This window comes from Camelina sativa, chromosome 8 (assembly GCF_000633955.1).
Source record: "Camelina sativa cultivar DH55 chromosome 8, Cs, whole genome shotgun sequence".
NCBI classification, from domain to species: Eukaryota; Viridiplantae; Streptophyta; class Magnoliopsida; order Brassicales; family Brassicaceae; genus Camelina; species Camelina sativa.
Window position 1 is genome coordinate 294,158 of NC_025692.1, and position 12,854 is coordinate 307,011.

Sequence of the window (12,854 nt, forward strand, 5' to 3'; positions counted from 1 at the left end):
AGGCCTGGGAATTTCACCATTAACGAAACCGAGCAGCTTCTGGGAGCGAAGCAGAGATTCGAACTGAGTTTTCCACAAGAGATAGTTGGTGTCACTCAGTTTGATAGTAACAGAACTCGCAACATGAATATTAGAAGGAAAAGGATAAGGATCGAGTCTTTCTGCCATGACAGCAACCTATTAGGGTTTTAAGAAAGCTTTGATACCATGTGAATAAACAAGAACTGGTTTTGAAAAACTGAAATTTACTGTATTATTCTCCTTAACTTACAATTACAGAGTGAGTTCTTATTTATACAATTTTGAGGAACATTCTAGGTTCTTTGACCACACACCTAATCTCATGACAAGTGGTGAACATCTACGCCTCCTCTAATGACAGAAGAGAATCATAACGGCTCGATAGTACAATGTCACCATCTTGTGCAGGTAATGTCTTTGTCACCTTCGTAGTCATCTGTCTCTGCTGTTTCCCTTTGTCGCATTGTTGCAGAGAAGGACAGAGTTGTTGAACTGTCGGACTCTGTTTTGGGAGTGGGCTTCCTAGTGGGCTTCTTGGACTTGGACTTTTGTCTTGGGCTTGATGTTGTAAACTCTCATCCCCCCGCAAACTGATGGTGGGAGGCATCGCAACATTCAGTTTGTAACGAAGTCGTTGGAAAGCTTGTCGAGGAAGAGACTTCGTAAAGATGTCCGCAAGTTGTAACGCAGCTGGAACGTGTTGAACTTCAAGAAGACCAAGAGCGACTCTCTCACGAACATAATGATAGTCGACTTCGATATGCTTGGATCGATTGTGGAAAACGGGATTAGCAGAGAGGTAAACAGCCGAGAGATTATCACAACGGAGAATTGCCGGCCGAGTTTGAACAATTCCCAAGTCACGAAGCACAAAAGATATCCAAGTTAACTCCGATGCAGCGGCTGCAAGTGCTCTGTATTCGGCCTCGGTTGATGATCTCGAGACTGTAGGTTGGCGTTTCGCAGACCAGGAAATCAGAGTTGAACCAAGCAGTGAGCAAAAACCTGTCGTAGACCGTCGTGTGTCTTGACACCCTGCATAGTCACTGTCGCTGTATGAAATCAATGGTAAGTCATCACTGTAAGATACCAACGACAAGTCACTGTTCCGATGCATATGTAAGCCCATCTTTGTAGTCCCTCTTATATATCGCAAGATGCGCTTTAAGAGATGAAAGTCTGAGTCTGTCGGAGCATGCATCCGTTGGCAGATAAAATTGACTGCAAACTGTATATCCGGTCTCGTGATTGTCAGATATTGAAGCTTACCTGCAAGACTGCGAAAGTAGCTTGGCTCAGAGAAGAGACGCGTATCCTGAAACACTTGATCCAGTCGTTGAGGCAGTGGTGTATGGACAGGATTGCATTTAGACATACTAGCATGATGCAGAATCTCCTCTGCATACTTGGATTNTAGCACTGGCTAACCAATTGGCTTTGAGGAGGAGTAAGCTCATGCATCTTCCCATGGTTTCATAATCCTCGACCCAATAGGGTTCATTCTAACACGTAATGGATACATACATGAACTAAGAATGATGAATCTCTAAAGAGAAATCGTCTTCGAAGGGAAGAAACATGAGCCAGAGCCAATTGTTTTTTTCTTTTTTCTTTTGCTATTTGTATGAATGATAAGCGCCCATAAATTCTCAGAATTAAGGAACATGAGGGAAAGTGATAGATGTATCTGTTCGACCTAAAGCTTCTATCTTTTCTTTTGTAAGAGTAATTGTTCGTTTTTCTCCACGGATGTGTGTCCATTGTAACCATCAAGGATGAGATTTTGAGATTCACATGGGAATGTGTTTCCACTATAACCATTGTACCTTGTCAAGCGGGCTTCATGCCCGCGGGCCTAGCCCAAATAGTACCTCAGCGGGGAGGGTATGAACACTAAATATTAAATTCGTTAAAAAGCGGGTCTTGCGGACCTAGCCCAAAAAGATTGCGGGTTTTAGCGGGTTATACCTGTGGGTTGGTGGATCGGCCCGCGGTCTTCAAATATTAAATAAAAATAAATATTTAATATAGATACATAACTATTTTTATATAATTTTAAATATATATCTTTTAAAAGTATGTGGTAACACAAATAATTTAATGTAGAAAAATTAAAACATCTATAAAAAATTAATATAAACATTGATTTTATTTATTTTTTTTTTAAATTATTATTTATTACTTTTACTTTATTTTAATATATTTTTTATTAATTTTATTTTATTTTTAATATATTATTTAGACCCACGGGCCAGCCCGCTAACCCGCTGGGCTTAGCGGGACAGGCTTGGACATAACTTTTATGTATGCGGGCTTAGCGGGCCGGTCCGTTGCGGTCTAGAAAATAGAAATTGTCTGCTGCGGACAGCCCAAATGGACACGGGCTGGCCCTTTTGACATCTCCTCTTAAAGAAGTCTGGATAAGAGGAGATGAGATTGTTGACCAAAAAAAAAAAAAAGAGGAGATGAGATTTTTAAGACCAACATGAAACTAATTAATGATGAGAAAAGGAAATGGCTGAACAAGGTGTAGTGAGAAAAGTATCTCCATCTTGAGTTGGATGTTCCTTGTCGAGTACAGCCAACTTTTGGTTTAAGCCATGTGAAACATAATCATAAATTTGATCCAACAAAATGGAGAACTCTGAATAAAAAAGGGTGAACCAAAAACTTTAACAAGAAACAGAGAAAAACCAAGATCTATACTTAAGAAGAAGAAGAGACAACATTGTTTTAAACCAAACCTTGGCCAACTTTACATACAAAAACCCGGAAAAATTGATGTAAAGTTAACTGGCAAATCACATATAGAGGTTCAAAAAAGTCTAAATAAATATAACAAACATTTCATCAAAAGGTTAAGAAAATAAGATTCTTTACTAAGAACATTAAAACAAATCACCAATGACTCTTCTCAGCTCTCGTTTGATCATTCCTACCGATGCAACTGCAGCCCCACGAAACTGCATATATAAACCCAAAAATGTTATGGTGAGAGATAAAAAAAACTGAAATATGTCTCTTCCAAACATCAAGAACATTGGTCTTTCAGAAGTAACTTACCTTGGCCTTGAGATTCAATGTGAGAAACTTATTAAGTGTATGAGATCTAACAGAGAAAGCATCCATGTGAAGATTGCTTAGAGTTTCCATGATGTCTGCAACTATGTAGTCTCTGTAAGAACATCTTACTTCGATCACAACTTCTGTTTCTTTAAGCTTAACTCTCAAATGTGTCTTATCTCTGAAAACAGTGACTTGTTCGGTTTCTCCTGAATTCTCATCGATCTTTGTGCTGTCATCGTAGTTCCCTGATGTCTCTTCAATCAACACAGAGTCGTTAAGGTTCTCCGTTGTCTTTCTTTGTCTTTCAACGAAATTAACTGATCCCATACAAGATTCTAGCTCTTCTACTCTTGCCTCCAGTTCTTGCAAGTACTTGATTGTGTTGTTCAGTATCGATTCTTTATCAACCTGCAAAAGGATTCCCAAACAGAGTCTTGGTTTTTGAAATAGAGGAAGCCTTTAAAAATTTAGAGACAGAGTTATTACCTCGTTGACAGTGGGAACCATAGTTCTGAGGACACTGAACTTTTCGTTCTCTTTTCTTCTATCTGAAGGATCATCTTGATTCATACCAGATCTCTGTGTTGGGAACATTCTCTTTGTACGCATCATCAACGGTACATTGTACAACATCTTCCGCAACACATTCTGTGACTGTGGCTGCAAGTCGCTTTGTTTCTGAACGACATCTGAGTTTGGCTGCTCACATTGCTTCCACCGTAGGAAACTTGAGCCAGGATCAGAAGAAGCAAGATTCCGTTGACGGTGATGGATCATCTTATCGCTCCTACTCGATCTATCCACCGAGTAGTTGAGTACTGTTGAAACGGTTCTTTTGTAATGCAAGTCTTCATCAGAAATACCTAATGGAATCTGATGTTTCTCTTCAAGCATCAAGTTTGCTCCACTGATCATAATCCCCATTTTCTTCTCATCATCATTTTTTTGGAGGAAAGAAATTTCCAATAAGCAAGATTTGATGTGTTGAAGCAGACTATGATCTTCTGAAATCTTTCATTGTTCAAGAAAAGACAAAGCAAATTAGGGTATATAAATTTCTTGTGAACCAAGAAACCAAAGTAAAACCTTTTTTTTTGATATTGGAGAGATACCAATTCAGTGACGCCCAGCTCAATCACACCGCCCAAGTGAGGGAAACACACAACAGTCTGGAGAAGACCCAGAAAGGCATAAGAACACAATTACATTCTAAATTTTTTAGATTGATGTCTAACAATTAGAGAACTAAACTTTCATTTCTAAGCAACCAGAACCCATTTAAAGAGAACACTATATATGTAACGTACGTACCTGAATCGATGCGCTCTAATGGAGAGAAGCCATATGAACAGTAATGAAAAGTAAAGCAGATCAAAAAAGATTTATAGTCAGATTCGATTGAGAAGATATCAAGATTCAAGAAGAATAAAAGTATAATATCCTACGAACTTACCCTTGCTAACAAAGAACGAGAGAATAGTTTGTTCTCAGCGTATTGAGCGTTGCAGAGCCATATGGTCTCACCCGTCGCTGAAGCTCTTCCAGGCAAACTAAGCGCCCATCGACAACCAAAAAAATGCCATGGAGATTAATTTATGACCCTAGATAGTAGCTAGAGAAAAAAAAAACTTAATATTATAGGATTACTTCAAACGCTAAAAGGTGAAAGTGTAACAGTAAGGAATCCCAAAGGTTAATTTCGTGTATCATCATTCCACTATTTACCGACTGGTTTTGAGATGGAAATCTAAGTTTGGTATTAAACCTCTTTATCCAAAGTGATTTTCATCTTAATATGAAAGGACACTGCTCATTTACATCTTTAATTTATTGCACATTGGTTTTTCTATATGAACAGTTCAAAAGAGCTAGTATATTTTAATGTACTAATTCAGGGGGGAGAGAGAGAGAGAGAGAAAGAAAGAAAGAGAACAAACCATTGAGAAGGAGAGAAGACATAGGACATGGAGACTAAGTAGTACCACTCTTCATCAGAGAGATCATCTGGTGGCAGCATCATATTTGTAGTACTGTCGCCACAGCTATGAACGTCATCATCATTATGCTCAACATGAGTAGTACTAACAGTAGTACCACTGTCTCCTTCAAGCATAGACAAATAAAGTTTCCTAAGCTGCTTGCTTCTCTGCAACCCATGTTTATAATGAGATTCGTAACTCTTCTTTCTCTTCTTCATATCTCCATTGTAACATCCTTCTCCCCACTCCAAAACCCTAAATTTAGAATATAGTACTCATCATATGTAACTCGAGAATGAAAAAGAGGAAAAAGGGCAATGCAAATATGAGATTAACAAGATCTGATGTTTGTTTGTATATGAATATTAGATTACATATACTTACCCGGGTTGAGTAAGTGAAGACGACCAGAAGATTGCGTAGTTCCATTGAACACTTCTTACAGCTAAAGCAAGTTGTTTTCTTAATAAGCTGTTTTGTCTCTTGCTTCTTCCTCCTACTGCTTCTACACCACCATCAGCCATTGTCAAAGACATATGTAGATGTCGTGATGAACTGAATTTAAAACTCCGGAACCAAAGTGATATATATTAAAGAGGAGACAACGAAAAGGCAAAATTTATTAAAGAAGGCTTGTACTGAAGCTTCTTTTTACTTTTCTTTCTTTCTTTTCTTTATTGCTTTCTCTTTCTCAGCTTGGTCCTGATGGGAAAGTCTTAAAGGAGTGTCTTTAAAGTAGAGTACTGTGTCTGAATGATGGGAGAGAGAGAGAGAGTGTGTATGGTTGACTTGGGTCATGATCTTGGTTTTTGGAGTGACTCATCTTTATAAAATAACATATGGTAATAGTGTTGGATTCTATTTGGTGAAACCCAAGGTAATATTCTGTAAATAAAGTGATGCTGAAAAAAATGCCAAAAGAAAGATTCAATGTAGTCAAAAGCTTTAGTTAGGTGTATAGTGATTTGGTCTACGCTATACAACATGGATTTTAAATAAATCTGAAAACTGTATAGTGCAGAGATATACTATCGTGCTAAATGTTTTAGATGCGATTTGTTTTGAAAGTCACTATGATATCGGAATTTATCGTGATATATTGGAAAAATACAACTTAAAATCATTTGATGATCCACGATTAGTGTTTTGATGATTCAATCTTGTAGTCTGCTTAACGTCCATTAAGAGACAAAATAATAACACGTTACCTTACAAAAGTCGTTTATCCGTATAAGATGTAGTAAAATAATTTCAATGAATCCATTTTTTTGCTCAAAAGAAATTATATGATTATTACCTTTAAACCCTTTTTTCCCAAAAGAAATTGTTACCTTTAATACTCTTAACGATATTTTTTATGTATATCGAAAGTGCAGTACGAGAAATGTTTATTATGATGAAATAAGAGATCCAGTCCATCGAAATTCAATCAAATAAAACTTTTTTGGGTAAGTATTCTTAGTTAAACTTGTGTTGTTTTATCTAAAATAACTAAAACCTAATATGCCACATCAGGTTTTGTTTTTGTTTTTGCATGTTAATACACACGTCGGGGTTTTATCGTCTTACAATCATTTTATAAATTTTATCCATCTCGTTGTGAGGAAATGGAACGTATCGTGTTTTAACAAACCAAAAATGGAACTCTTGTCTGGCTCACATCAATGTAGATAATTACTTTTTAATGTTATTTATATAACTCGATCTGAAATATATGACAAACAGAATGTACTTATACGTAGTTGCAAGAAAATGGAATATACTAGTTGGATATTGAAGATTCCATTTTCTTTGATAAATAGATAGATTATAAATGCGCATTTCACCAGCATAATTCCATAATAGATTATACTATTAAGATGCAAAATAAAAATAAATAAACAAACACACACTACTGTCAAGTTTGATAATCAATTGAGGGACATCAAATACCCCGATCGTTGGTTATTTTATACCTTCAAAGCACTATTTTGTCCCGAAGTAAGTAAAAAAGAAACAAGTGGCAGTAAAAAAATAATAAAATTGATGGCAAGATCAGGAGAGAGGGGTAAGCTAAAATGAAGGCAAGAAACTCGTGAAAATAATATTTGATCCATCTCTATCCACGAAGCCCCCACACTTATTTAGTAACGCACCACTTGTGGTTGCATGCACATTTATTTCCATAACGACAAAACTTTGTGTATAAATTCTACTATAAATTATTTATGTTGACATAACTCACTCAGGCACTATAGCCATATGTTTGTGTTTCATAGAAACACTTATTTTAATTTTTAGATGCTCTAGTCCTTTTATTTTATAAATATACTAACTTAGTACGTAGTGACAGATTTTTAAAATAGTATACAATAATACAACTCCTTCATGCATATATATATATATATGTGTACACTGATTTTTACAACAATTAAAATCTTCTAACCAATGAGATCCTAAATGAAATTGTATTCAAAATGGAAGTTACGACTTACGAGAGTATAGCCTAATAATAATGCAAGAAAACATAGTGAATTTCAAATTTAAAGCTTCAATGATTTTGTTACGACGCAGAGCATTAATTAGAGAGGCGACACAACTGACAAACATTTTCCACTACGATGCACGTCTTCAGATAAATAGTATTTATACATCGTTGATCCCTCTCTTTAAAATTTTTACAATATTATTAATAGGTTAGCCAAATTGTTTTAGAAATTATACATTACACAACACTCGTGCAAGTACAATCGAACAATTTAAAATACAATATAGTAACCGTTTTGTTCACATATGGATGATAAATATAATTATACAAAATGTGAAGATTAATTTAATGTAGATAAACTATATGCATACATGTAGTAAGCGCATTTTGAGCTTTGTAATACAGAGTTACGGACAGACCTGAGAGATAATGGCTTCACGGGCCCAATAAGTTTTTCAAAAAAGCCCATTGATAAAGTTGCCGACGTGTCGGATACTGCCACGTGGGTGATAAAAAGTGGTAACTCTGTAGTGTACAAAACTAATCAACGGATCTGAGTGAATGACTGAAACAAATATTCAAAAATTGATTTTGAACCAATGGTTCTTCTTGGATCCATCAATAAAAGAGCCTTCACGTGGTTCAGTGCCACCCCAAATCTCTCTCTCTCGATTGTAGCAACACTTTTCTGTTGCTACGGAATTGAGATATTATTTTGGTTTTAGTAATGGCGATTAGGTTGAATCATACTGTAATTCCAGTGAGCGTGAAGCTCGGAGCTCCGGCGGCGAGAGTATCGGCTCGGAGCTCTTTACCGTTTAGCGTCGGAGACTGGCGTGGTCGTCGTTGGTTTTTGCCAAGGTGAAACAGAGAGAAGAGAGTACTACTAATGAGGAGGAGGAGGATCGAGTTCCAGTTGATAGATTCCGTTGAGGACGACGATTCTACTACTGATCAGCTCGTAAGTGCGTTTCTTTTTATATAGAGTTCTCTAGCTCACTCTTCGTATCTAATTTTGTTGTGATATGGATTACTCTTGATTTGAAAGGTTGATGAAGAAGTTGTGCATTTCGAAGAGCGTGATTTTTCCGGCACAGCTTATGTTCCCGTATATGTTATGCTACCAGTGAGTCTTCTTCTTCTTGCTTTTTTGATTTGGTAGGCTAGAGAATAGAGATGTGTTGTTTGGTTGATTTGGCTGTTGTTGTATGATATAGTTGGGAGTGATTGATATGAATTCGCAAGTAGTGGAACCGGAGGAGCTTTTAGATCAGTTAAGAACCTTAAAGTCGGTTAATGTTGATGGTGTTATGCTTGACTGCTGGTGGGGAATTGTGGAGGCTCATACACCACAGATCTATAACTGGACTGGTTACAAGAAACTTTTTCAGATGATACGTGAGCTTGGACTTAAGGTATATCATTTTCTTCTTTCATTTAGGTCTTCAGTGACAATATAATATCGCTGAGTTGGTTGCTTGACATGTGTTATTCATGTTTTAGAGGAGGCTGCAGAGGTAAGAGGCCACAGCTTTTGGGGAAGAGGACCTGATAACACAGACACTTATAATTCAACACCACATGGGACTGGATTTTTCCGCGATGGAGGCGATTATGACAGCTACTATGGTAGATTCTTTCTTAATTGGTACTCAAGAGTTCTGATTGATCATGGTGATCGTGTTCTCGCAATGGCAAATTTGGCTTTCGAAGGAAATTGCATCGCTGCAAAGGTAAACAAAGCTCTATTGATGGGGCAAGTGAACTATATATTTCACCATATTTCTCTGGCTTGTGCTAATCGAACCATTTTGTCTTTCCATTTCTGGAAATCAGCTCTCAGGTATACACTGGTGGTATAAAACAGCTAGTCATGCTGCTGAACTCACTGCAGGCTTCTACAACTCCTCAAACCGTGATGGCTATGGTCCAATAGCTGCAATGTTCAAGAAACATGATGCTGCTCTCAACTTCACATGTGTGGAGTTACGAACACTTGATCAACATGAGGATTTTCCAGAGGCTCTGGCGGATCCAGAAGGTCTAGTTTGGCAGGTAAAACTTCTTCAACTTTGGCTTTAATTGGTTTAGGCCAAAATCTTAACTTGCCAATTCTGATTTCATAATTTTCAGGTGCTGAATGCTGCTTGGGATGCTAGTATACCTGTTGCTAATGAAAATGCTCTTCCTTGTTATGACAGAGATGGTTACAACAAGATACTTGAAAATGCAAAGCCCCTTACCGATCCCGATGGTCGCCACTTATCTTGTTTCACTTATCTGAGGCTGAACCCAACTCTGATGGAGTCTCAAAACTTCAAAGAGTTTGAGAGATTCCTCAAACGCATGCATGGTATAGCTTTTGTTTCATATTATCCTAGTGGATTTTAGTGTCTCCTCAAGGTTTTATAACTTGGTGTTACCTTCCCTTGCAGGTGAAGCCGTTCCAGATCTTGGTGTAGCTCCTGGGACAGAAGAGACCAAATCCGAGTGAATATATGTAGTCAATCATGCTAGTAAAAACACTGGTTATTAAAGGAACGTCATGTCTTGGCTTAGCAATACAGCATAGCCCAGTTGGATGGAGTCAAAATCAAGATTATAGTTGTAGCTACAAACAAGTGAGGTTGTCAAATGAACAGTGTATATAATATTACAATATAAGTGTTGTATCCATTGAGACTTCAGAAGAAATTGCTAGCAACAGCTAGCACAGGAAGTGGCACAAAAAGAGCTTGAACAATAAAGAGACCCTTAATCTCTCAATAATGAATTTTCATCTACTTTGCTGATCTGAAACTATATCCTAGATTCTACATGTACACCTATAACAAGATATTTTCATGTTTCTTGACCACACAACAAAGCTGCAGATTCCGTTTTCTTGAAGATCATATGTCCACTATCGTCATTTACAGGAAAACGGCAATCTACGAATTGATTCCATTTTCTTCTCACTCCTTTGAAGGACCACGGGGACGGGGATCCTTCCATGCCTGATCCTGCAGAGCTTTCTCCTTCTTCTGTATCATGGAATGTTCCATAAGACGGTGATGGAGACATGGGGATGTTCAACGAAGCTGCCTTCATTATAGCCGCCCTGTATTCTTCGTCATGATCCTCAACAATTGATTTCTGGCGCACAATTTTCTGCTCCACTGGAATCTGCATAACTTGGTCCTCTTCCAGCATTAACTGAAAAAAAGTACACCACACAGAAAAAAAATTGTCAGAACTCATGATCTCCCAAAGCGGAAGCAGTCCTATGAAGCAAACTAAATTTTAAGGTACTCACATCGAGAGCTCTCTGCGATTCCCTTTCAATCCAAATGATAGCGTGATCCGCTGTTGCATTACAGGAGAGAACAATCTGCTCAAATCTCCCATCAACTGGGACAGCTGTTCTCACAACAGGTGGATATCTTCCTAATCTGCACCAACGGGCATGGTTCTCACTTTAACTCGTCTTCTTGTTGAAGAAATGATTTTGAAGCACATAAGCATATAAATAAAGAATAAACTACCTCAAGGGCTTGCGCACAACGATGTGGTATAACCTACCAGGAGCATATAGACGCCTTGCATCTTTGAGTTTTTTCTCCTCGAATGTGAATGTATCTTTCAAACATGTGAGACACAACAAGCATGGCAAGCTGAAGGTTTAAGATGTAACAACAAGAGCATGAGATTTTTTCTTTTTCTTTTAAACTTAGGCTAATAACAACTACTTAGTTTTTTGGAATATTAATACTAGTTCCTTACCAAATAATTGACTTGAAGACATTCTCTAGAGCTGTGGTAGTCCGAGGTAAGAAATCATCCTGGTTTATTCAGAGCAGCACGTAAAATGGATCAGAAGATGCACCTAAGCGAGTCGATGGAGGCCAATTTAGACAAGCATCATACCTGTAGAACAATAGAGTTTATGACATCTGCATATGTCACAGCTAGATGGAGAGACATACATCTTGGAGGAGCAATAGCAAAACATCTAATCCTCTTCCTCTCTATGTTCCCCAACCTAGCCCGGTTCTGAATCACGAATAAGACAAGCAAAGACACAACCCCTGCACCTAGCGAATGCCCAACAAACGTCAACGAATAGCTCGGGTTTGCCTCGAGTAACTCCCTTAAAACCACATGCTCCTCTTCAAAAACCCACATGGCTGCCTTTAACAAACCGTTGTGCACATAACCTCCTTCAAACTTGGTCTGTCCAAGTTTGTTATCAAGCAGAACAGCATAATCACACTCCTTGGCCAAATTAAGCCCTCTAATGGCCAAGACGACATCGCCGTTGTCATGATCCAAGTAGATCATGTAAGGGGTCACACGGCCTTGAGTCTGATCATAGTCTTTCTTGAGAATAACATGATACGGGTCAATCCCATAACCACCAGGAGGTGCCCACATGGGGTCATGAAGATCCTCCTCATAGACGGCTAAGATCAAACGGCAGATCCTAGGGATTGGCTCAAACTCATCTGATGTAGCTAATCCCCAATTCTCACTCTCGTGACCTGCTGTGTACAAACATTTCTTCCACAACCAATGGGCACAACCCAAACAGTAGACACATTCAAGTACAGGAACACAACACAGTANTTTCTTTTAAACTTAGGCTAATAACAACTACTTAGTTTTTTGGAATATTAATACTAGTTCCTTACCAAATAATTGACTTGAAGACATTCTCTAGAGCTGTGGTAGTCCGAGGTAAGAAATCATCCTGGTTTATTCAGAGCAGCACGTAAAATGGATCAGAAGATGCACCTAAGCGAGTCGATGGAGGCCAATTTAGACAAGCATCATACCTGTAGAACAATAGAGTTTATGACATCTGCATATGTCACAGCTAGATGGAGAGACATACATCTTGGAGGAGCAATAGCAAAACATCTAATCCTCTTCCTCTCTATGTTCCCCAACCTAGCCCGGTTCTGAATCACGAATAAGACAAGCAAAGACACAACCCCTGCACCTAGCGAATGCCCAACAAACGTCAACGAATAGCTCGGGTTTGCCTCGAGTAACTCCCTTAAAACCACATGCTCCTCTTCAAAAACCCACATGGCTGCCTTTAACAAACCGTTGTGCACATAACCTCCTTCAAACTTGGTCTGTCCAAGTTTGTTATCAAGCAGAACAGCATAATCACACTCCTTGGCCAAATTAAGCCCTCTAATGGCCAAGACGACATCGCCGTTGTCATGATCCAAGTAGATCATGTAAGGGGTCACACGGCCTTGAGTCTGATCATAGTCTTTCTTGAGAATAACATGATACGGGTCAATCCCATAACCACCAGGAGGTGCCCACAT

At 38.3% G+C, this 12,854-nt stretch overlaps 3 protein-coding genes and 1 pseudogene across 3 annotated transcripts; 1 reads left to right on the forward strand and 3 right to left on the reverse strand.

The window, feature by feature from the left end:
• On the reverse strand, positions 2,731-5,795 carry LOC104705310 (transcription factor MYC1-like). Its single transcript, XM_010421289.2, has 8 exons — positions 5,451-5,795; positions 5,025-5,321; positions 4,541-4,637; positions 4,399-4,413; positions 4,200-4,256; positions 3,574-4,098; positions 3,085-3,495; positions 2,731-2,984 (listed from the first exon to the last, which is right to left on the reverse strand). Exons 1-8 carry the CDS (start codon positions 5,600-5,602, stop codon positions 2,910-2,912), a joined length of 1,629 nt encoding a protein of 542 aa, XP_010419591.1. The 5' UTR covers positions 5,603-5,795; the 3' UTR covers positions 2,731-2,909.
• On the forward strand, positions 8,124-10,212 carry LOC104709067 (annotated as a pseudogene).
• Positions 10,116-12,137, reverse strand: LOC104711985 (the record flags this gene model as incomplete). Its single annotated transcript, XM_010425735.2, is given in 5 exon segments — positions 10,116-10,728; positions 10,829-10,964; positions 11,058-11,186; positions 11,296-11,354; positions 11,440-12,137. Coding segments are annotated over 5 exon segments (1,376 nt in total), but the record flags the coding sequence as incomplete, so codon positions are not given.
• LOC104709069 (sn1-specific diacylglycerol lipase beta-like) lies at positions 12,200-12,854 on the reverse strand. The gene is made up of 2 exons (XM_010425736.2): positions 12,348-12,854; positions 12,200-12,262 (listed from the first exon to the last, which is right to left on the reverse strand). Exons 1-2 carry the CDS (start codon positions 12,852-12,854, stop codon positions 12,200-12,202), a joined length of 570 nt encoding a protein of 189 aa, XP_010424038.1.

What these genes read in the sequence shown, in the direction of transcription:
- LOC104709069 (XM_010425736.2), bottom strand. Translation starts at nt 12,854, where the DNA reads ATGTGGGCACCTCCTGGTGGTTATGGGATTGACCCGTATCATGTTATT. An exon ending in TAAACTCTATTGTTCTACAG is followed by an intron (nt 12,263 to 12,347) that starts GTATGATGCTTG and finishes TGAATAAACCAG; the next exon opens with GATGATTTCTTACCTCGGAC.
- LOC104705310 (XM_010421289.2), bottom strand. Translation starts at nt 5,602, where the DNA reads ATGTCTTTGACAATGGCTGATGGTGGTGTAGAAGCAGTAGGAGGAAGA. An exon ending in AGCTGGGCGTCACTGAATTG is followed by an intron (nt 4,099 to 4,199) that starts GTATCTCTCCAA and finishes GAACAATGAAAG; the next exon opens with ATTTCAGAAGATCATAGTCT. An exon ending in CATTGAATCTCAAGGCCAAG is followed by an intron (nt 2,985 to 3,084) that starts GTAAGTTACTTC and finishes TTATATATGCAG; the next exon opens with TTTCGTGGGGCTGCAGTTGC.